Source organism: Diceros bicornis, chromosome 7 (assembly GCF_020826845.1).
Source record: "Diceros bicornis minor isolate mBicDic1 chromosome 7, mDicBic1.mat.cur, whole genome shotgun sequence".
Classification (NCBI taxonomy): domain Eukaryota; kingdom Metazoa; phylum Chordata; class Mammalia; order Perissodactyla; family Rhinocerotidae; genus Diceros; species Diceros bicornis.
This window is the reverse complement of record NC_080746.1, coordinates 16,655,673-16,681,013: the sequence shown is the minus strand read 5'-3', so window position 1 is coordinate 16,681,013 and position 25,341 is coordinate 16,655,673. Positions and strand designations below refer to the sequence as shown.

The following is a 25,341-nucleotide window of genomic DNA, read 5'->3' as shown; positions in this document are numbered from 1 at the left end:
ACTTCAACATACGTTTTTGAGGGACACAGTTCAACCCATAACAAATGTAGTGGTTCCGAATTTAGGGATTGCTTTCATGTTTAATGCAGAGGAACTGAGAATCTCTGTATGCACTTAGTGCAGTTCCCATACTTCGTAAGTAACGCATCTTCCACATCCGTGTTCACTTTTTTCCAAATGTAATGATGGTGTTGTAATTAATAAAATACATATTCATTTGAAAATATTATGAATTCATTGTAGCTTTTTGGCATTTATTCAATTTGTGGGTAATATACCTCTGACTGCTATTATGTGGATTTCTGTTTTGTCTGTTTTTACTATGAAGAGAAATAGTCTCTCTCACCTATTTTGTGCCACACTTTGTCACTTGGGCACCAAAGTAATGTTACCCTGGCCCTTTGTCTTACACGGTCTATTCCCAAAACAGCTTCCTCAGCTTCTTGCTTCTATGTCTTTCTCTAAGGGTTAGCTGTGAGTGCATGGGATTGAGCTAGGGGACTGGTGTGTCCTCTTTTTTCTGTTTACCTGGTACACACACAAACTGCTCTTTACTTCTAGTCCAAACTCCATGTGGATTCCTTACTGTAGATAAATTCATCCTAAGGAAAAAATGAAGAGGGAGTGCATAACTTGAGTTACAAGGATATTTTGTTACAACGTTGTTTATTATAATGAAAAACTAGAGGTAGGCTAAATATTTACAAAAGAGAATTGGTTAAATTAATTAAGTAGCCATATCACAAAGCATTTTGCAGCTATCAAGAATTATTTAGAGCTCTGATTTTCAAATCTCTATCCTACTTGGAAGTTCAATATATAAAATAAGTAAAAGCTAATAAGTAGCTCTGATGTATGGGGAACCTAGAGCCCCCGTCTACCGACTTTTGCTCTCTGAGGGACCTCTTTTGAACCCCTAGGATTTTATGGAGCACAGTTTAAAACCAGTGCTGTAGTGAAATATTTAGTGATAACCAACTTATGTTGATGTTTTATTAAGTTAAAAAAAGTTACCAAATAATATGTGCGGTATGCTTTAATTTTTATAAAAAGAAATTTTATACAGTGTATTTATGCTATATACAAATACAGAAATCTGTATCTTGAGAAAAGATGGAAATATTCATAAAAATGCTGGGTATTGGTATATTATGGGTGATTTTTGTGTTCTATTTTGTCTTTTTGATTTTTTAAATTTTGTACACATATTTCTTTGGGAATACAGAAAGACATTCCTTCATACTAAAAAGTAGAAAACTGGGGCCGGCTGGTGGTATAGTGATTAAGTTCGTGTGCTTGGCTTCAGTGGCCTGGGGTTCGCAGTTTTGGATCCTGGGCGTGGACCTACACACCGCTCATCAAGCCATGCAGTGGCGGCATTCCACATACAAAATAGAGGAAGATGGGCACAGATGTTATCTCAGGGCCAATCTTCCTTACGAGGGGGGGGGGGGGACCATTGCTTAATAGGAAACTTCACTTTTTTTTTTTTTTTTTTTTTTGGTGAGGCAGATTAGCCCTGAGCTAACATCTGTTGCCAATCCTCCTCTTTTTGCTGAGGAAGATTGGCCCTGAGCTAACATCTGTGCCCATCTTCCTTTACTTTATATGTAGGACGCTGCCACACCATGGCTTGATGCACGGTGCGTGGGTCCGCGCCCAGCACCTGAACCTGCAAACCCCAGGCGGCCGAAGCAGAGCGCGTAAGGGTTAACCACTATGCCACCAAGCTGGCCCTGAGGACTTCTTTTTTTTTCCTCTTATTTTTATTATTTTTACAAACATCTTGAAATAGAGATTTGTGAAACAAGATTAAGATTTTAATTCCTATCAGATGAAAATCACACGTTGTCCCTATTTTATAAATCATGATGTTATTCTACAGAGTCCAGTTTGTTGCTTATATTTGTTTAATGATGTTAATATCTCTTCAATAAGCATAGATTTGATGGTGTGAAAGGTGTTAAATGGGATGAGGATACTTAGTATTTGAGGGTCTCATACTGTTTTCTGGCAGTTCTCTTTACTTGATTTTTTGAAGTGAATAGTTTGAAGTCTAAAAAGACGTTATGTAAGTTAATGATATTCATCATCCTCAAAGGAAAGTTATTTAGAAAGCTTACAGGAAATATTCACAAAAATGGTGATGTTCCAGATTATCAATAAGGAAATGAAAGCCTTTAATAAACTGTTATTTTTATTGTGAACTACTTTTCCCAATTCAGAAACAACCAATATCCAATTAATAATAGTGCTGGCAGAGGGAATTAAAATAATTTAGAATTTACATTTGATTTGTCAGAGTATGTCCAGGAAATAAGAGACATTTACTAAGGGTCTGTCATGTGTTTAAGTTCTTCAGTAAAAGTGGGTATACTAAGCTATATTTAAGAAGTCAATTTGAGATCATACATTACGTTCTAGTGAATCATTTTTGGATTTTATACCAGAACCGAGCTCCTTGGTTCTTGTCATTCTGTGGTTTGTACTGCAAGGTCCTGAGGTTTAAAACTAATAACACCATGAAAAATTCTCCATGAGTCATCCTGTCAGCTGTAGCTTCTGCTTTAGAGCCTTTCTGATATAACTAATGTTTTATTGCCAGCTCTGCTAACAACTTTTTATGCTTTGGATCTATATGCTAATAAAAAAGTGCAGTGGTAGATAATGTATAGACTTTCTTTTATTAGTTCCATAATTTTTAGTTCTTTTGGTGACTCTAAGCCGGACCAGTTGTCAGTTGTAGGTGGTGAAAGGATTTATGACTAGTGTTTTTTTGGGGAAAGGGGAGTGTTAGTGGTCATTTACTCCTTTTGGTTCTGTGAATCTTACTCTCCAGAGATCTAAAGATTGAATTAACAGTTCGTCTGAAGTCAGCACTATGTTCTAAATCCCTATACTTAAGAGCGCTTATGTATTGCAGGCAAATGCCCTTTTAGCTGTTTTGTTTATTATTTAATGAAAAATGGTATAATACTAAAGCTAGCTGGTTCACATTCATATTAGAATAATTTCAGATTTAAGTGTTATGCTTCAGGCTATTTAAATTATTTTGTAGAAATAGATAAATGAAAATCTTGATTTACATCTGGGACACAGAATGCCTTAATCATTCTTGATATTTTAAAGGAGATGAGGAAATAGGGACTTTTTGCCAGGTGGCAGGGATGGTCAACACAGTTTCACTAGGTTCTGAAAAAAAATCACTGGCCCTACTTGCCAGGAAAATTAAAAGTTTTTGTTGTAACCTGATCTTTTTTCTTACCCTGTAGCATCTGGGAAGTTTGTTAACTTGAGTATTGACGTTAATTTTATATAATATTACTTGGCGAGTTAAATCCATGGTTTTATCACTGGCTTTGAATTATGCATTTCTGTGGATTTTACTGAGCTGAAAACCTATTTGAATATTGTTAAAGTTTACTTTTTTCTATTTAATTTGAAGTTGTGCCGCTAAAGTTCAGATTTTATTCTTTTCTTTCTTACAGCTAATAATAATGAAGTGGTTACTATGTGCTAGACAATGCTTCTCATTTAATGTTTCTCATTTTCTAGTTTAATCCTCAAAGCAGATTTGTGAAGTAGGTGCTAGTATTATCACTACTTTACAGCTGATGCTTAGAGAGGTTGCACAACTTGCCCAAGTTCAAACACTTTTTAAATTGTGAAACTAGAATATGAACCTAGTTATATTTTTTCTAAGGAGTCCCTGCCCTTAAGGCCTTGAAATCATGTGTAATTTTCATTGACTATAACAGTATTGGAATAGTATATTTTTTGCACTGATGTTTATCATTTTATGAGGGTTGAGCCTTAGAATTATCTTAATTGTTATCTATTTTCAGAGTTCTTTGTCTAGTAACTCTCCTCACTGGAGTGGATTCCAGTAAAATAATGCTGTATTTTGTTGATTGCAAGGTGCATGTGTTCTTTCCCCTGCATTTTAACATTGCTAAAATGAGGATGTATCCTCCAATGGAATTTTTGAGAATTCTAAATTTAGTAGCTAACATTGTTTGACTGCTAATGAAAGCTTGACCACTATCCAACGTAGGTGAAATTTCCTTAACTTCCTCCCCTTCATTTCAGTCATCCCTTATTAAGAACCATCTAAACTCCCAAATTCCTCATTATAACTAAACCCAAGGAAAAAAATATCTAATACCTTGGAGGAGAGAGGGTCGGTATTAAGGTTTGAGTGTGATATTCCTGTTCTTCCTTCAGAAAACTTCTCACTGGAGTGGTGTCAAAAGGCTAGCTCTTTTCTCACCAAAATCAATAAAAGGAAAATAGGATTTCTAGTAGGCTATTTATTATAAGCAAGTATGTGATAACACAAAACTTTGACAGTCCTTTGCAATTATTTTTAAGCCAGAAGAAATTCTTTTTAACAATCTTAAAGGGATATCTCAATTATAAAATCATGTCTGTGTATATATATTGTAGACTAGTGAAACCTGGCTAAAAATGGAAGTTTTACTCCGGTGTATATTATTTATTGGGTTAGGATTCTTTAATTACCAAATCACATTTCCCTCTACATTGTAATAACCTATTGGGAGGAGTGTGAAAATAAAAAAATGAGGGAGCCCTCTATATATTGCTACCCAGGGCTTTAATATTAGAGCTCAGAACTAACAAGGAAAAGGCATCCTGAGTCCAGTGAGTAAATGTATTCTGGCATGTAAGGCTCTTGGTTAGGAATTCTGGCATATAAGGCCCTTGGTTAGGAATTCTGGCATACAAGTGTGCTTAGTATAGTAATCAAAAGTAAGGCATCTAGTCACTTTATCCCAGTGGCTCAAATTCCTGATAACCTTTTCCTTTATTTATTATGGTTCTTTATATTGGTGCTTTGACTTTGTCTTATATCTAGAAAAATACATACATATATAAATATGCATAAACATGTTCGTTATGTCCAAGTGTTCAGTATAATATTTTCAAAAGCCAGACATGGTTTGATTAGGTACATCTAGCATTATGTCAGCATTCAGATACGCTGTTCTACATAAATATCTAACCAAAGGAGATTGTCGTGATTTTGTGGTTGGACTACACCATGGACAGGGGCTTGAAAATACAGGATTTTGTACACCAGAATTGTCTCATCAGCCTAGCGTTGGGCTAATTTGTTGCTTAGAATATGGCCACTTGTTAGCCTTCAGACTGCCTTTCTGCAGCATTTGATAGTATTGATGATCTCTTCCTTGGCCCCTAGGACAGCCCTTTCTCTTTTCTGACTTATTTTCTTTATTTCCTTCATTGGCTCCCACATCCATTCTCAGTCATTCAGATTTGATCCTTGGTGTTTTCTCTCTACAGGCTGTTTTAAATTTCAGTGTCCATCGATATGTTGATTACTCAAATTTATAACTCTAGTCCCAGGCTTTTCTTTGGGGTTCTAGCTTCCTATTTCCAACTCTCTGATTACCTCTCCATCTCAATATCCAGCAGACAGTAGGATTTTTACAAAACTGGGATTCTCTTGATGATTTTCTTAGCTGGAGCGGAGGGAACAAATGAAATAGCCAGGAAAGCCCTTGATATTCTTACTTAGGTATATATGGAACTACACATACATCTGTACCTACATATTTGTTTTACCACATACTTTAAAGTGGAATTTCATGATTAGAGAAAAAGTATTGTGATTTAAAAACTTTTGTTTGATAAAAGTTCTTTATCCGTACTTGATGAATGTAGTAAGTAGATTATGATAAGCAAGTTATAGTATAGGGTGGTCCTTGTTCCTCATCTTCTCATTCCATTTTTGTCCTCTTCTTTCCCCTCCGTTTCCATTCCTTTGTTAGAAAAAATAGCTCAGGAAACTGCTGTACAATCACTAGTCTGGGAACTTCCGGGATTCTTTACCAGAATCTCCCTGGCTGTTGCAGTCCCTGACGCAAGCAGCATTGTTTGGGGTAGGAGTTTTTATAGTGGCTATCAGGCAGAGTGGCCAAAGTTGCTAACTGCAGGTATTATCCTTTGCAGAAACTCAGCTGGGAATTACTTTCTGCCAACTTTTGTATTCATCTGTAAATTAAAAAACATATTCCTACCCCCTCACCCCAACAAGTAAGGATGGACAACTTAGGAACTCTTATTTCTGAAGATTTGTTAGTCTTTTTTAATCAGCATATTCTCTAGAGCGGTGCTGTCCTATCTCAGAACCCCCTTTCCTTGTTATCCCTAACTTTCTTGTGAGCTGACATGCTACCACTTATTAGGGAAGTTTTTAGGTTCCTTGTCTTTTTCTTTGGATCAATTTTGATTTATATGAGAGTTAAAAGGAATTGTAATTAAACTTGTACTTTAGAGGTTTTTTTTCAACTAAACTACGTCCATGCCAAATAAAATAGTCATTCAGGTTTCATTGTTTTATGTTTATTTCTTACTATCTTTACTAATAGCCTTTTTTTAAAAACCCAATTTTACCTATATTCTTATTAAGCCCTGTTCTTATTACCTAGGCTAAATAATCTCTACATAAAATGCCATAGGTTGAGATAATTTCTAAAAAAGACAGAAATGAAAAGAGGAATGGGAGGAAATTTGAGAACACTCTTTTAGACTTAGTGTTTATGTATGGCATCAAACTCTTATCAAGAAGCCTGCAGTAATATTTCATATTAAAAAGACAACCAGGAGGAAATGCTGTAGTTCTTTTACCTTACAGAACTGAAAAAAGAAAAAAATTACTCTTTGTTTTCTACTTTTGAAGCATATTTTTAAAAACTGACAGTACTCCAGTAGTAATTTTTTCTAGATTTGTTATTAAAGCTAAACATAAATAATTGAGGATCATGATTTGATCATGATCAAAGAGTGGACAGATCAATAGAGCAATAAGCAGCACCCAGGTATTTTGGGGGTTGGGGAGAAGTGATGGGCAAGAAGGAACTTTCCTTGCTAGGAAAACTATAATATTTTAATGGCAAAATATTTGCCTCAGTTTTTTTAATCTGTAAAATGGAAATAATATCTTCATAGTTATTTTTTAGGATAAATGAGATAATACACGTGAACAGTTTAGAATAGTGCTTAGCATCTACTAAGCCCTCAATAAATTTAGCTATTGCTATTATTAGTTGGATTTTTAAAAAGAGGACCCATACTGAAGGACAGCTGATGGCAAATGCACCTGCAATTTAAGATTTAACAAAGTAGTTATTAAAAAGTGATATCCACCTTCTTACTCCACTTATTTGCTGAATCTTGCTTTGGGAAAGTTAGCGTAAGATTTAAATCCCCTGGGCCTGCCCCGTGGCTTAGCGGTTAAGTGCACACACTCCGCTACTGGCGGCCCGGGTTCGGATCCTGGGCGCGCACCGACGCACCGCTTCTCCGGCCATGCTGAGGCCACGTCCCACATACAGCAACTAGAAGGATGTGCAGCTATGACATACAACTATCTACGGGGGCTTTGGGGAAAAAAATAAATAAATAAAATTATTAAAAAAAAAATTTAAATCCCTTATTCTGGTTTAGTAGAATGAATAAATTTAATAATAATCTTACAAGTGAAATAACTACATCTATCCTTTTTTTTCCTTTGTTTCAGGTTTCCCCTCAAAAAACCTATAAGGTAAGTTATTCAGTTGCACTTTAGGTTAAATTTTAATCAGAAGCATTCCTTTGAAATTATGGTGGATTTTTGTGGTTTTTGAAAATGTGGATTTAAATAGTTTAAATTTTCAAAATGTTTTGGAAATTTAAAATATAACAGGTGTTGCATATTTTTTCTGGAAGACAGCATCGTTTTGATAACATTTTCAGTATTTTTAACATAAGCATTTTAAAAGTTTGTTCAAATTGATGCTTAAGGTCACTCCCTATGAAGAGATTTCATTTTAAAATCTATTGTGACTGTTTTCACTTGTGAGTAGCTTGGGGAGTGTTAAGTGGATTGCCAGTTTTTGATGTATTTTATTACTTGGGTAACTGTAACTGCCTTTGTTAATGAACTTTGGCAAACTAGATCAGTCTTAATTACTTTAAGACAGTAAAGGAGAGAATCCAAAGTGTTCAAATATGTCTGTGCCTATATCCATATCTACATATTTATTTTTTCCTGGGATTAAATCCCTCCTCCTTCGTACTTGTTCTTCAACAGCTCTTTTCTTTCTCATCTTAGTTGTCATAAATATTATTTAAAGTGTAGGTAGTATATCATTGCTAATTGTTATAGTACTTTTATCATTTTTAGTGACAGCGTAGTCCAGGATACCAATGCTGATCTTGGCATTTCAATTAATTAGTATTATATGTGTTATAGTTATGGTTTTATTTGCTGCCCAGCCATTATCTGCTCAATGTAATTGGGTAGGTCATAGTAAAAATAATAATTCGAGTGTCATCTGGGTCTGGCTTAGACTTCTGTGGCTAGAACTGTAGGCAGCAAGATTGATCTTTTTCTGAAACTGTTCTCATTCATTATATTTACACAGTGATTTTGAACCTGACTGTGCTGTATGTAGGATTGGGGAATGTGTTTACTTACTTTTAGGCACTGTTTTCTTGTCTCTGTTAAATAGAAATAATAGTGATTAACCTATGAAAACCACTAAAAGAATTTAAGCAGTTATTTCTAAGAATAAAATAGACTTTAATACTAAATACTACTTTTATTATTTTCAAGCACTTTTTATAACCAAGTAAACAGCCTCTGTATTTATTACACATAGAACAGACTGAATTTTAAAACTCCTTGAAAAATATAAAGAGGTTTATGAGACTGTGTAAGGTAAACTGATTTCTTGGTTTCTCTTTGTAAGAAACACTTGGGATTTTTAAATTAAGTGTGTATTCTAATGATTTTCTTGTAGTAAATATTTGATTGCTTTGATTTGATTTAGGCATGGAAGTATTTTGAACCGAGAGTCACCAACAGATAAGAAGCAGAAAGTTGAGCGCAGTGCATCACATGATTTTGACCCCACAGGTAAAACATTGTTTGTTCTTCCAGAGAATATTGAGAGTAGTGAAGTTCACAATAATATAGCTTCAGCTACATAACTGCTGTAACACCCAGGAGTAGCTGTTTGATCTGTTTAGGACTCTCCTTCCTCTTCAATTTATGTAATATAAAACCTTTGCATTCAGGAGCAGTGCAAGCAGTTATAACTTTCAACACTGTGGATTCCACTATGGAAGCATCATTGTAAAAGTGTATTATACTTAAAAATAATGATGATAATAGAAACTTATTATATCATAATTGGAAATTTTAGTCAGACCAAGGACTTAGTGTTAAGATAAGTCATAGGTATGAACAGTAATGTGTCATGAAATCAAGGCTATACCAACTACAAATTTCTGTGGTCGTTTAAAAATTCATGTGTGATCGTGGTAAATTGGAATACTAGATAAAATACTTCAAAAATTAATGATCATCTCATTTTAGAGTAAGCAAATGAATAGAGGTCCCTCTTTCTTCAGTCAGAAAGTATTCTGAACTCAGAGAGCCGTGTTTCAACCTCAGTACTGTTGATCTTTCCTAGAGTTTTCATGTTAGTGGACTTTTGACCATTTATATTTTTAATTTTGTACATATAGATTGAACTCCTCTTATAAAATATAGGCCTTTGCTTTCTCCTTATAAACTCACTCAGTATTTAATTTATAAAAATTGCTTGATACTTTTGCTTTTGTCATTTGAAACTGATACGTGTTCTTTGTGCACATACTGTTTTATTTGGTTGCATGTTCCTGTGACAAAAGATAAAGTAAGTAATGCTAAGGTCTCACCTACATAAATATAATGTATCTATTTTTAGATATTTTCATTTAGAAATGAAATTTTAAGTTTTTAATAGTAAGTATATTTTTTTGTATCTAAGTAAGATGTTTCATACTTTTAATAAAACTACTCTTTTTTTAAAAAAAAATATTATAAGCATTATCTAGGAAGGGAAGAATAGGAAGTGAATAGCTAATAATTTACCTATATCTTGGGTCCTGGGTAAAAATGAAATCCCAATCATCAATTTAGGAGGTTTTGGTGGTGGGAGTATGTAATATGTAGCTTCTGGATCTCCATTAAGAGATATTCTTACCTAATTTTGACATCCTGGGGCTCAGAGGCTTTCACTTATATGATTAGTTATTGTCTTGCTAGTAAGGGTCACAAGTTTCTGCCCTATGTTCATAAAAGTATTATAGTGTTGTTAGATTGACTTATTCTGTATTGTTCATCTGTGATGTGCCCATCTCCAAAGACAGATTTAGCAAAGTGGTATGCGATGCTTCATAGTGAGATCGTTACAGCTTTTAGTGCTTTTGTCATTTCTACAATTGTCAGATAATGTATTTTGTAGACTATTTATATGTTGTTTTGTTTGAACATATTTTTATTGCACTGTCTTTTCTTCGATAAATCTTTAAAATGTCATTACCTGTGCTGTTCGTGACTATTCTAAGTGCTGTCACCTGTGATGTTCATACTTTGTGTTTGCACGATTTAACTTGATCATGATTCATTCTTTTTTCCCCCATGAATTTTTCCCCTTACATTGGTCTCCATATTTTCTATATCTCTCTCCTTTTCTCCCGCTCTTGTGCAGATAGCTCCTCCAAGAAGACAAAGTCTAGTTCAGAGGAGAGTAGATCCGAGATATATGGTAAGCTAATGTAGCCAATTCAGCCTTGCACCTTTGGAGCTTGCTTCATGCTGTTTCGTTTTTTTTTTTTTTTTTTTATTAAATAACTGCAGCCTTCCTTGTGTCTGCTCTGCATGGCATGATCTACTGCAGGGAAAGGGAGACTGGGGTTTTAATGTGGCTGTGATGTGGAAGCTTAAGGTTGCTAGAAACTAACATTGTAGAATAAGACTAGGCCACATCACCCATCTTCTCTTTCATCTTGCTTTTGTTAGGAAAGTGATTATCTCTAATGTTTGGGTCAGGTTCCTCCAAATAACATGAATGGGCTTTGAATTCTTGGCATCTTCTTCCCATGTCCCATTTGTGGAGTTTGCATCGTGTAGAATTTCATCAATGCTATCAGTCTTTTCCTCTAAGTATAATTCTGTGTAATTTAGATGTGCTAGCGGTTCTTTGGGATTTTTTTTTTAATTTGTTTCTTTATTTTTAATTGCCTCATCATCTGGAAATGCTGTTCTTTTGTAATTTATCCACAACAGCAAAAATTACCTTAAGTATTTTATTTTTGTAGCTTGAAGAATTTGTCTATGCCTTTCACGTTTCCCTGAAGCTTATTCTGAATGGGAAAATTTCAAAATGGCACCTTTAAAAATAATCTTCACAAAGAGCAGGTTTAATCTGAATGATCAACTTTTGCAACAGATGATTGAAACACTAGTATTTTCAGACTATGTGCTGTCTTCCAAAGATAATATAAACCAAGTTAGTGAAGTTCAAACATATTTTGCCTTTTCCTTTGCATGGTTTTACTTGTCCCCTTCCCTTGTTTTGGCATCTAATTAGTTTTTTGAGACAAGTGAATAGGAAAAGCACTGCCTGGAACCAAGACTTTTAAAATAATCTCTAGAAGACTCATAACTTATTTCCTTTTAAGAAGATTCCAAATTTGGCCTCAAAGGAAAATCAGATCTTCTCTGATAGAGCCAAAAGTCTATCGAGTTGAAGTTTCCACAGGTGCAGCTGTTTCCTAGCTTGACATACATGAAAGGAAAAAAAATATGAAAATGCCGCTTCTTCTTTTAAGACATTTTATAATTTGTATCTCCTGACACTTGAGCCCATAATGTCAGATACTTTTTAATATTATGAGACCTCAGTGTTTGGTTTTAAACCAGTTAATGCTTCTGTGTTAGATACATACACATAGTTTTTTGCTTGGGTTTTTGTGACCAGTGCTTTTTCTGTGTAGTTAAACCTTTTACAGTAATTCAACAGGAAATATATACCATGCCACATGGAATGTCAAGTTTATGCTTTTTCTTCCTTCCAAAGTATTTGGCTCCTCTTAAGTAAGAAATAGCTGCTGAATTTCGAGACTGTCTTTCTGTTCTATGTAAAGAGCTTCCTATGGTTTATTTTCTCCTTAGGAATGTGGACGCTATCTTTATAGCTCCATTCTTTTCCAGTAGCCTTTGCAATGTTGTATTTCATCTCCCCTACCATTTTCCTAGATCTGTGTTGTGTATGCAAAAGCTTGCCGTTTGCTTTGGATGAGGACTAACAACTTAGGAATCCATGGCTAGAAATATTATACTAATATTTTTCTTACCAGTGATAGGAATATTAACACTAGTTCAGACATGCCATTGGCTTGGTAGTAACAGAAACATTTTAAGTGGTAATGGGAAGTAAGGTGTGGCTTCTCTGTGTGTTTGTTTCTTGAGAACCCTTGAAATACCTTTTTTGGAAGGAACTGAGCCATGAGTCCTCAAAAAGCACTTATCAGAGGGATGAGTTGATCAGAACAGAGTTAGCATGCTAATGTAAATCTCTTTGACATTACAAATATTTTGTCACCTGTGTGAATAGACTTCTTCAGACTGTGTGCATGAGTGAAAAAGAATCTCTAGGGGGTCAAGGAAAGCTTAGAAATACTGGAATATGATTGAGTAGAGTCATAGCAACTGGTGACAATTGCTTTAATGTAGGGTCTCTTAACAAGCCTACTTCTAACTTATGAGATTATATATATCTTCTCTGGGGGTATAATTCGTTAGCTGGGTACTTAACACAAATGCTAGTTATTCACTTACAAATTATTTTAAACTTTCTTAGGCATTTTTAGAGCTGTTTTGTGAGATAGATTTACTTTGCTCATTTTAAAAGGAAACCAAGTGTTTGTTTTGTACTGACTTCTTTTGTTAAGTTCTGCCTGGTGCAATAGGTCAATATTTATTCCACTTCCCCTTATTTTTCCCTCTGTACCTTTTGGAGTCTATTGATCAAGTACGAATATATTTTCTGGTCTGCAATTTTAATGATACTTAATTTTCCATTTTTCTCACTAATGCAGCTATGTGTCAGCGATAGAGTGACGTTCTAAGAAATGCATCATTAGGGCATTTCGTTGTTGTATGAACATCATAGAGTGTACTTACACAAACCTAGATGGTATAGCCTGCTACACACCCAGGCTGTGTGGTACTAATCTCATGGAACCACTGTCGTATATGTGGTTCATTGTTGACTGAAACGTCGTTGTACAGTGCATGCTGTATTGTAATGGAGAAATTTTGTAGGGTTTTATGTGATATGAGAGATTTAGCAAGGGAATTTTGAGTTAGACTACAGCTTCTTCCTAACTTGTTTCATGAAGAGATTCCAGCTGATAATATTACGTACAAGAAAATAAGCCATGTCTTGTTGAAGCTGTCTTAGTCTACTGGGGCTGCTATAACAAAATACCAGAGACTCAGCTTAAACAACAGAAATTTATTTTCCCGCAGTTTTGGAGGCTAGAAGTGTGAGATCAGGGTTCCAGCATGGTTGTGTTCTGGTGAGAGCTCTTCTCCTAGCTTGCAGACTGCCACCTTCTTGCTTTGTGCTCACCTCACATGGTGTTTCCTTGGTGCAAGCACATGTAGAGAGAGAGAAAAGGTCTCTGGTTTCTCTTCTCTTATAAGGACACTAATCGCATCAGGAGGGCCCCCCCTCCTCACCTAACCCTGATTACTTCCAAAAGGCCCCATCTCCAAATACCATCACATTGTGGGTTAGTGTTCAACATGTGAATTTGTGGGGGACACAAACATTCAGTCCATAGCAGAAGTGAACTGTTAGTACTTGAAATATCCTGGTTTGGATACTCAGACTGTATTTTTAAAAAAATTTATGTCTTTTTCTTATTCAGGCTTCTCATATTTATGAGAAGTTCTTGATTTGATTCTTTTTTTTTTTTTTTGTGAGGAAGATTGGCCCTAAGTTAACATCTGTGCCAATCTTCCTCTATTTTGTATGTGGGACACTCCCACAGCGTGGCTTGATGAGTGGTGTGTAGGTCTGTGCCCGGGATCCAAACGCTCAGACCCCAGGCTGTCGAAGCGAAGTGCGAGAACTTAACCACTACACCACCAGGCTGGCCCCGTGATTTCATTCTAACTCCCACCAAGTTATTATTCTCTCTGTTTTCTTCTTCAGCCTGGCAAAGAACATTCTACAGTATGAACCTTCTATGTTCTCATAAATCATTCACTTCTTAACCTCTTCAAATCTGACTTCTGAACACATACTATCTGGAAGGTGAACCAAAATATCCTACTTGAAAATCTATGAACTTTTTTCAGTTCTCACTTTCCCTCTGAACCATTTGTCAATGCTGATGCCCTTTCTTTAGTTTCTATAATATTACGTCTACGTGCTTCTTTTCTTTTTGTTATTTAATGTCTTTTCTTGACTTGTTTGCTTTTTCCCTCTTATGAATGTAGGCGTGACCCAAGTTTCTGTCCCTGATATTTCTCGCCATCTCCAGTCTTATATTTTTAAGTATTTGCTGAATACTATCACTCTAACTATCCTTCAAATTCAGAATGATCAATCTGGAATTCATCATTGTTCCTTATGGCTAGAAATCAGCCTTCCTCTTGATTTCCCTGATTCTTTTAATGGCACTGTCATTCTTCCATTCACCTAGTCTTATTTTCTTAAAATTATCTTTGACTTCTCTCTCTCTCCCTTGTCCTCTGCAGTCAACTCTTTGCCAGATTCTGTTGATTCTATCATCACGTTATTTTTTATCTTTCACTTTTTGGTTCCATCCCCACTGCTTTTTTCACTTTTTCATCATGTCATTAGACTATTTTAATAGACTTATGACTTTCTTTCTTGTTGATCTCACATTATTCACTTCTTTTCTCCATTCTACTGTGTTCTGTTAGATTAGTATTACTAAAGTAAGGATTTGGTCATTCACTTGCTAGGAAGGTACAGATAGTTATTAAGATATGCCATAATGTGTTTCCAATTTATCATTCTACATTAATTTACTGCTATTCACCTAAAGGTACCAGACTGTCCTCTAGATTTTCATTTCCCAAATATGACTTGGTATTCCTTCTTTGCTCGTACCATTCCCGTTGTCTTGAATGGTTTACCTCCTATAAGTTCCTGTTAGGATTCTCCCCATCCTTCACAGCCCAATTCAAAAACTGCCTCCTTCACAGGGCTTTCCTAATTTTGCCCAGCTACTTTTTGGTCTGAACTTTGACATCCTGCCTTGCATCAGTTATTTGTATTTATATTCATCTTTGCATCTCCCATAATGCCTGACACACGGAAGCCACTCATTGAGTTTTGAATGAGTGATTGTTGAGATTGGGATGAAGTATTTTAGCAAAGAGAATTGATGGACTATAATGTTGACTCATCTTAATTGCATTTTTCTTCTCTTCTGAAAAATTTTAAGGTGAAAGAATATGTAACTTGGAAAAGAGACATTACTGGTAATAGTCTAAAAGAATGAAATCAGCATGCTTGGAACTTAAGGCTTCTCTTGCTGGCAGCATTGTGCATTTAGAATCAAGAAGCTTCTTAATCAAAGGATTATCTGAGGTCTTACTCATAAAACATGTATGTCTGGCAGCAGTTTAAAAATGAGCTGTTTTTATGAGGTTGCACGTGGTCTTTCTCCACACCCTTCCCTGAAGCTAATTCTTAAGAGGTGAGACTTAGAGAAGTTTGGTCATGTAATAAAATCAAAGGTGAAGAAAGACTAATGTGCTTTCACTAAAGTAAATGCAGTATGGAAGGTTTAGCATGTTGCCTTACATATTGAACACTCCATTTTCTTTAATTTGCTCTTTGGCACTAGAGTTGTTGCTTTTTTCTGGGAATATATTACAGTGAAACTTGGGAGTCTTTCCTCACCTTTAAGAATACCTTTTTATGACTTGTTCCCCTCTTCACTCCAAAGCATTACAAAGATTTAGTTTTTTTCACTTTCAAAATACAATCCTTGGTAATTATCTTTGAGCAAGAAACAGTCTTTTTATGTTGGTTTCAAATACCACATTGTTGTAACATTAAAAAAAGTCCTTTGTTATAAAGAGAAAATTTAGGAAAAGATAATATTTACATAAATTTGATAGAACATCTTTACTTCACTGATGATATGAAGCATGATATCTGCTATATCAATTCCATATATTATGAAATATCATAGTCCTTAAAAGACAGGAAATAAAGAAAAATTCATTTGTAACTAGAGGAATTATTTTAGAATAGATGGGGAATTAAATTATTTTAGTTAGATTTAGCCAGGGCAGAAGGTTAGTGTTCTTATAGAAATATTTCTCTACTTTACATAGTTTTCAGGGCTATGATTTTACTTTTTCTTAAAAAGTGATTGAGTATGATTTATTTAAAATTCTCTTTATGTAAAATAAATTCAAATTTACTTAATCAGTATTCATTGAGCACCTATTATATGCCAGGTACTATGATAGGAGATAGGGATACAAAGATAATAGGAGACTGTACATCCTTTCTAGAATTTCACACTCTAGTAGAAAAGAAAGAATTGTAATACATTTTGGTAAGTACAATAATAGAGATATGCACTTGTTTACCAATACTCCATATGCACTTGAAAAATAGATAGTTGTGGAAAAAAATCTTCGTATGGTACTAAGAACAACGAGAATGAAGATGCATTACCAAAACTAAGTTTTAAGAAAGTTTAAGCCTTATCATTATCTTACTTGTTGCACACTCTCCTTGCCTGTCTTGATACAAAGTGCTTGAGTACAGCTCCTATTAAAGTGGTTTTGTGACCTTATAAAAACTCATATTCAGAGAGAAGCACATTTGTATGGTCATTATAATTAATAATCTTTACACCAGACATTAAGAGATTTAGCAAAACAAACCTACAAACAACAAACAAACCATGGACTATATATGTTTGTAAAAACCAGAAAAAGTGAAATGATGAAAAGCGTTTTTTTTTTTTTAAATTTATGAAATTTGAAAATGGCTATTTTGGAGTCAGGAGTCCACTTATATCTTTCCCTTCTTTTGTGACATATAGGGCCTGTTATCTGTACCATACTCAGATTCTTAGTTAAACATTGTCACTGTTTCCCTATTTGTTTCTCTGTTCTTCCCTGCCAAGATTTTAAGTTGAGAACAAAGACTTCTGGTAGTTTTGTATTCCTCACCACACCTACAGGCTGCAGTGTTAAATACCTAGTAGGCAGATGCTCAGTACAAATTTGCTAAAACAAAGAAGTGGATTTTTTTTTTTTTTGGTCAAAAAGGACATTTCGAAGATATGATAATTTAGTCAGTATTGGTGAGTTCAGTGTTACGGGTGGAATTTATCCTCTGTGATGGGTTAAAACAGCTTCAGGTCTACAATAAGTAGAACTCTCTCAAGAAAAAAGAAAAACATTTCATTTGATTTTGAATGGAAGGAACATAATAGATATAAGCATTTGAGAGACTGGATTTCTGAATTTTGAATGGTATGACAGCTTAGTTTGCAGTTAATTATGACCCCAAATCTAAGTTTGTGCAAATGGCATAGATTCATAGGACAGAATAGTATCATTAATTTGAATTCCATAGCTTCTGAACTGGCTGTATATGTAAGGTATGTTTTCTTTTTGTATTGATTTGGTAATGCTTATGTTGAAGTACATCAGCTTCTCAGATTAGCAGATAGATTTAGAACAATAATAAATGGACAATATGGTGGGGTTGGGGAAGGGAGAAAGATGAACAGGATGTGCACATAGCTCTTTCTCCTTTTCTGCTTTATCCTTTGTTCCTCATCTCTTTTGTTGTAGAATTAGAAGGGAAAGTTATGCTGAACAATTTTGAATTGCAGAAAACAGGTTTGCAGTATTCTGAGATAATCCTAATATATTTATTCAATCCTTAGCAGTCTGTTAGTACCCTAGGCATATTTGCTAAAATTGACTGTGTGTGGTGGTTTTATTTTTTCTCTCTGATCACCTCACTTTCTGAGCTTCTATCCATCTCTAGACTCCTCTGCTTTTCCGATTTTCATTAATTCATTAGCAGTTTTAAACATTTCTTTCTGTGCCAGAACATACACCAAGTACTGAGATAAGATTGTAGACAAGATGGAGCCCCTGCACTCTTGGAGCATATAATCTACTGAGAGGATAAAAACAAATGTGAACCAATTGTGAGTGATACTGATACTATGGGAGTAATTAGAGGATTCAGTGGGACACCATAAGGGGGCACCTGACCCAGTCTGGATATTTAGGAAAAGCTTACAAGAGGAGGTGAATTTGCTTTTTGAGGCCTTCCTGCGGTCTCTCATCTTCTCAAGTTACCCAACACAAGAAGCTTTTCTCTGTAAAATTTCCCTTCTCTCTTCCTTCCCCATCCAAAACTGATTTACTTGTCTGTTAAAACAAAACAAAACAAAAAATTTGGATAAAGATATAAATGAGGATTGATCCTTTTAAGGAGTATTTGCATTAATGATGGGAATTTGTTAACACAAAAGTGTTTTTAATTGATGGCATGGGTAGATGAGTAATATATTTCTGAGTAGGAAAATTCAAGGGCGACTTACCCCCAATCATAATAGAATAATACTTAACACTTATGAACCCTTAGTATTTGTCAGGCAGTAAATGAAACACTTTATGTACATTATATTCAAGTGGAATACACAAACATACCAAACTCTTCACTCCCACTACTCCTCGCTCTCATTTTTCACAAGCACCCTGTTCTCTACAGGGACCCAAAAAAAGTCTACTTAAGAAGCCCAGTGTCGTAGCACAGCAAATACCAGTATTAGAAACCTTAATTCACTGATTTTCAGCTCTTGGGAGGTGGAGTGGGAGAACTAGGAGGGATGGATATATTATGGAAAAAAAAAATATTCAATGTTCCAGTTGTCTTGATTTTTATTTTAAAGTCACAATATCTAATTTATTTTGAAATTTCAAATAATTGTAATGGAGGTTATTAGATGTTTATATTTCCAAAACTGGGCATGGATTTTAAAAGACTCCCGTAAAACACTGCTCTTAAAATATTTTAAAGTTCTCTGATTCTTATATTTATTGTATTATGTACTAGAAATTTATAAAGAATGCCTTTTTCCTTGATTTTATGTATTCCTACCCATTCTATTTATAGTTTTTCCCAGTTGCTTGAAGGAAGCAGCAACATTAAGCAAAAGAACAAGGTTGAGTTCTGATGGGTTATCTTTCCTCTGCCCCCATTACAATTTACCGTTTTGTGGGAGTGGTGAATTTGTGAATTCAAATACTGCTTAGTATTTAGTAGTCTCTAGAATTGAGGGGTAACACATTTTTTTAATGTTGAAAATCGACTTTCTTAAAGTACAGTTTGCATAAAATAAGATGCACTTGTTTTAAGTGTACAGTTCTATGGGTTTTTACAAATGAATATACTCATGTAATCATTACCTTGATTAAGATATAGAACATTTCCATCACCCCAGAAAGTTCCTTCATGTTTCTTTGCAGTTCTTCTCACACCTCCTCCCCACCCTGCCCCTTGGCCACCAGTAATCTGCTTTTTGTTACTATAGTTTATTTTTGTCTGTTCTACATTGGAAACATGTAGTACATACTCTATTTTGTATCTGCCTTCTTTCACTTAGCGTGATGTTTTTGTGATTCGTCCATGTTTGTTGCATGTATGAGTAGTTGCCATTTTTTTCTTGCTAAGTAGTATTTTATTGTAATGGATATACCACAATTTGTTTATCCATTCATCTGTTGATGGATATTTGAGTTGTTTCTAGTTTTTGGCTCTTATGAACAAAACTGATCTGAATGTTTGTGTATCAGTCTTTATGTGGACACAAATTTTCATTTCTCTTGGGATTGAAATTGCTGGGTCGTTTGTAAATGTATGCTTACCTTTATAAAAAATTTCCAAACTGTTTTCCAAAGTGTTTGTACCATTTTACACTCCCACCAGCAATGTATGAGAGTTCCAATTGCTCCACATCCTTGTCAACTCTTGGTATTATCAGTCTTTTTATTTTTAGCCATTCCAGTTAGTGTATAGTGGCATCTCTTTGTGGTTTTAATTTGCGTTTTCCTGATGACTGCAGTTGTTGAGCCACTTTTGCATGTGCTTATTGGCCATTGATGTATCTTTCTTTGTGATGTGTTTATTCAAATCTTTTGTCTCTTTTAAAATGTCTTCCATTATTGAATTATAGAGTTATTTTTTTTTTTAAATATAATCTAGATACAAGTCCTTTATCAGATATTTGTATTGAATATTTTCTCTCAGTCTGTGGCTGGCCTTTTCATTTGCTTATCAGTGTCTTTAGAAGAGCAGATATTTTAAATTTTGAGTCCAACTTACCAGTTTTTCTTTTATGGTTCGTGCATTCTAAAAGATCTCTGCCTATCCTAAGGTCTTGAAGATTTTCTCCTGTATTTTCCTATGAAAAATTTTAGCTTTTAAGTTTAGGTCCATGATTTACTTTAAGTTAATTGTGTAGGGTTATTAGTTAAGGTTCGAGGTTCATGTTTTCCATACTCAGATCCAGTTATTCCAGTCTTTCATCTGTAGTAGGCTCGCACACTTGTGACATTTCATTAACAGCAAGAAGTATATATATATATAGATATAGATATATATAAATATATATATTCATAAATATGCAGTCTTTGACATATCATTTGTACATCAGACTTATTTAAAAGATCATGGCTTTTAAATGGCTAAAAATCTTTAAAAACTTTTTATTTTTCTAATCATCATTATACTTGTGTTGTTTTACATGTTTTGTATATTGATTTTTGGTGAAATGCTTAAATTCTGCAAAACTGAAAGAATATATTACATCTTTGGCTAACACAGAGTTCAGGATCTTCAGATCTTGGTCTCTGATAAGCCACCCTGGGCACTACTCGGGGTTCTATAACGGGACATCCCTGTTCCTTTGGTTGTGGTCTCCTTGTTTCACCTTGCCTTGACAATTTTTTTTTTTACCATTTAACTAGAAGGAAAACAAATTCTCCTGTAGAAATCAGGTAAGTATATGAAAAATGAAAGAATTGGTTGAGCTCATAGGTTCGTTCTTTATCTTTTCTACTTTTTTCTCCTTTCTGTTTATTTTTTCTGTGAGCTAAGGTCTTTCTTCCCTTTGATATTTTCCCTTTCTCCCTTTCGGGAGAGGAGCTTCAGGTGCTCTGCAAACACCTCCTTATTTATATAGTCTGTTTTTCTGAGTATATCTTCCTGAGAGTGAGATTGGAATTTTCTAGAGTTTACCATGGGATGCTCCTAGCCCGATTTCCCACAATGTTTGATTTTCTTGGGTTTAAACACCAATTAGAGCACCAAAAATACAGGGCAGCGGAGGAGGATTTTATGTTACAAATAAATAGCATAGACGTGAATGGGCTTTCCTTCTGTCTCCTCTCTACTACCTCATCTTTCCCAGTTCGCCATAGCTGTTTTTAATCCTGGAGCAATTCTCCTCTACCTCTCCAGCGAGAAACCAATATGTATGACTCTTGGTGATGTTCCTGTGTTTGTTTTGTTTTTGGAGGTAGTCCTCTTATTTTTTATATGGATTTCATGTGCTACCTTGTGTTTCTCCAGATAGAATACAGATAGAATTCATTACTAATATGTAATTCTTGTTTTCTTCTCTCTGTTTTCTCTTCCTTCTCTCTTTACCCTGTGGTTCTTGTGCAGGTCTTGTTCAACGTTGTGTGATCATCCAGAAGGATGACAATGGATTTGGGCTGACGGTCAGTGGAGACAATCCAGTCTTCGTGCAGTCTGTCAAAGAAGGCAAGGCACTTTTTAAAACAGTCTTGTCACTCGGGAGCAAACAGAATAAGAATAGAAGAGTTTAAATAATGTCTATTGCCCAGAATAAAATAATCACACACATTGCAGGTCATATGGCCTATTGTGCTAGATTTGTCTTTAGTGTCATAGTTATAGGCATGAGTTTAATTTACCCCAGTTGATTTTCTTTGTACTTTGTAGAAAGAAAACAGTTCTTGTATAGTTTTAGAAATCATATGACTCCTTGGTCATGATATTTTATACATCATCACTTATAGAAGTTTGTGGAATTTTATTTCTTCATGGCACCAGAGATATCTTGGTAGAGACAGATCAAAGAAATGGTTATAAGCTCAAAAATATCCATTCTTTTCCAAAATGACAATAATAATATCTTCTACTGCTATTACCAAATATTGAATACTTCCTTTATGTTGGGTGCTATAATTTGTGGTAGGTATTTTTATTCCTCATTTTATAGGTGATATTGAAGCTTAGAGTTAAAAAAAAAACAAACATAAAATCAGTCCATCATCACACAGCTAGTGAGTGGCAGAGGCAGGATTTGAACTTCAGTTTGTCTGACTTTACAGCGCATGTTTTTAACCACTTTGTTACACTGCCTCTCTTTCAAGAAGATTATCAGTGAATACTAATGAATTACATTTTAAGTAATTAGTTTCTCTTACAGATGGAGCAGCCATGCGGGCTGGAGTACAGACAGGTGATCGAATCATCAAGGTAAGGAAAAGATTATTATGGAATTTATGGTAGAATTCAAAAACAGCCTATATTAGCCATGTTTTGATTTTTTTTCACTTGGATTTTTATAAAAAGCAGTGCATTATATATGATGGATTTGTTGACTATAAAAACTTATTTATTTAAAAATTAATATTATGCCCTTTACTGGCGGGCATAATAAAAGGCTGGAATAAATGGAGTTATATATGTTCTTGGATAGGAGAGTAACTCATTGTTGTAAAGATCATTTCTCTCCAGATTAATCTGTGGGCAGGAAATTCTCATCAAAATATACTAGTAGAATTGGGAAAGTGTGTCGTTACTTGTCAAACTGATTATTCTTCCAAATGAACTTTACGAAGGTATAAGAATAGCTAAAGAAAAAAATGTTTTATGTATATGGGTATGTGTGAGGTGAGATGGTATGGATTAATTTAAAGCAAATGACTAGTCTAGATATAGACCTATCAGTGGAACACAATAGAGAATCTAGAAACAGGCCTTGAATTCTGATCAGTAGAGAAAGAATGGATTAGACGGTAATGACTCTTGAGACAATTGACTAATCTGATTTGGTAAAATCAAATTACTATACAGGTGAAGTCACCATGAACATATTTACAAACAAAGAACTATCTAGAAAAAAATATTTGAAACATATTACAGAGTATGATATCCTTATTTGTAAAGAGCACTTTTAAATTACTAAGAAGAGAAAAAGTAGTCTAATAGAAAAATGAGCAAAGAATTTTATCAGGCAAGTCCCCATAGCAATTGAAATAAATAATATATTAATGAGGATATGTCCAACCTCATTAATAACAAAGAAGTAGAAATTAAAATGATAGGTGACAATATATTTGGTTGTCAGAAATTTTAAAGATTAATAATACACATTTGGTGTAGTTGGGTATGGTATAATGGCTGCTCTCATAAGCTTGTTGTGAGTATAAATTAGGTAAAATCTGTTTTAATGGAAATTTGTGAATATGTATCAAAAGTTTTATACTTTAAGAATGTATATAACCTTTGACCAGCAACTTTGCTTTTAGGAACTTATCTAAGGAAATAAATGTACAAATGTTAGGTGGTATGTGTACAGGGAAATTCATTTCAGCTTTATCATATTGAAAACTTGTAAACAGTCTAAATATTCGTAAACTGAGGGCTAAATAAATAAATTGCATTTCATCTGCAGCTTTTAAAAACAATGGATTAGGTCTATGTGTACCTGTATTGAAAAATATCCACAATACAATAAAAAAGTATTTATTTGCAGGAAAAATGTGGTTATTATATATATATGTGTATGTGTCTGTGTATCTGTATGTGTGTATGCTAGAATAGTGTCTCAAAGGTTAAACATCATGGTTATCAGTGATCATCTCTTATGGGCATAATGAGTATACTTTTACTTCTCTTTTATACACTGATATATTTGAACTTGTAAAAATTAATATTACTTGCATCAGAAAAAATAATATTAATGTTAGATCCATGTTTGATATTTTTACTTTAATTTGTTTGGTTTAGTGGAGACTTTGGATAACATTTCCTGCATTTAGCCTGTCTGAAAATTAATTTTCTTTGTAAACATTAGGTCATGATTGGAAAACTGAAAGTAAATTGAGTATTATTGTGGAAATAATGCTTATTTTTTCATCTTTTAAAAAATTTATTATGATTTTGACAAATAATTGAATTTGTAATTAAAAGCAAAGAGATCTTGGGGCCGGCCCGGTGGCATAGCGGTTAAGTTCACACGCTCTGATTCGGTGGCCCGGGGTTCCCAGGTTCGGATCCTGGGCACGGACCCACGGCACCGCCTGTCAAGCCATGTTGTGGCGGTGTCCCGTATAAAGTAGAGGAAGATGGGCACAGATGTTAGCCCAGGACTAATCCTCCTCACAAAAAATAAAAAATATAAAAGCAAAGAGATCTTTTCTATTTGCAAGAGCCCTTCGCTGTGAAAGATTTGTAAGTCTGTTGCATGGTATATTTTGTCATTTTTTATGGTGAATAAGGTATTTAAATCAAGGCCTTGTTTTGTGTTCAAGTTCATTTTGTTGCTAAGTATACCTTACAGAATAGTGATAAAAGTTAATATTGAACTAAATATATTCATATTTTAATATAGCCCTGTGTGCTATATTATATCATAATTGGTTGTATTATGTATAATAATTCCTGAAATAAATTTATCCTTGGTCTCAGTAGAATGTATCTGACATACACTACTTTCATTTTCTTACAGGTGAATGGAACTCTGGTGACTCATTCAAACCATTTGGAAGTGGTGAAGCTAATCAAATGTAGGTGAATGTTATTCTCAATGTTAATTGTTTTCTCAAACTCTCAAGTGAGGATAAACAAACATTTTCTGTAATAGGCCAGATAGTAAATATTTTAGGCTTTGTGGGCCATATGGTCTACTACTTGACTATGTCATTGTAGCACAAAAGCAGTCATAGATGATGTGTAAATGAATGAGTGTGGTTGTGTTTCAGTAAAACTTTATTTTCCAAAACAATCTGTGGGCTGGATTTAGCCGTTTGGCTGGAGTTTGCTGACCCCTGCATTAAAGGAAAATCTGAGGTGAAAATTTTTAACTTACTAATAAATATCTCCCATCCACTTCATATATGTGGTTGATTATAATATCCTTGTCATCCTTGGTAATGCTGAAAGCATGTATTTGAAAGAAATGCATGAGTCACCTCAGAGGGAAGAGGTTGAGAAATCAGACACAATGGCCTGGATGAGCTGAAATGGAACTTTAAAAATCTTCTAGCATAATCACTTTCCCTCAGATAAGTAAATGATTAAATAACCCAGAGTAGTGATCTTCTTTTGGAAATCGCCAGGGTTAAGAATTTAT

General features: G+C 34.5%; 1 protein-coding gene across 4 annotated transcripts in view; it reads left to right on the top strand.

Moving 5' to 3' along the window:
- ARHGEF12 (Rho guanine nucleotide exchange factor 12) overlaps nt 1–25,341 on the top strand; it is a 134,954-nt gene that overhangs the window by 54,443 nt on the left and 55,170 nt on the right. For 3 of the 4 annotated variants that reach the window (XM_058544998.1, XM_058545000.1, XM_058544996.1), the window contains exons 2-7: nt 7,565–7,588; nt 8,859–8,944; nt 10,566–10,622; nt 21,621–21,719; nt 22,411–22,460; nt 24,718–24,775. In XM_058544998.1, coding sequence (XP_058400981.1) covers nt 7,565–7,588; nt 8,859–8,944; nt 10,566–10,622; nt 21,621–21,719; nt 22,411–22,460; nt 24,718–24,775 — 374 coding nt within the window. The remainder of the gene's footprint in view (nt 1–7,564; nt 7,589–8,858; nt 8,945–10,565; nt 10,623–21,620; nt 21,720–22,410; nt 22,461–24,717; nt 24,776–25,341) is intronic. The other variant, XM_058544997.1, reaches the window with a different exon arrangement.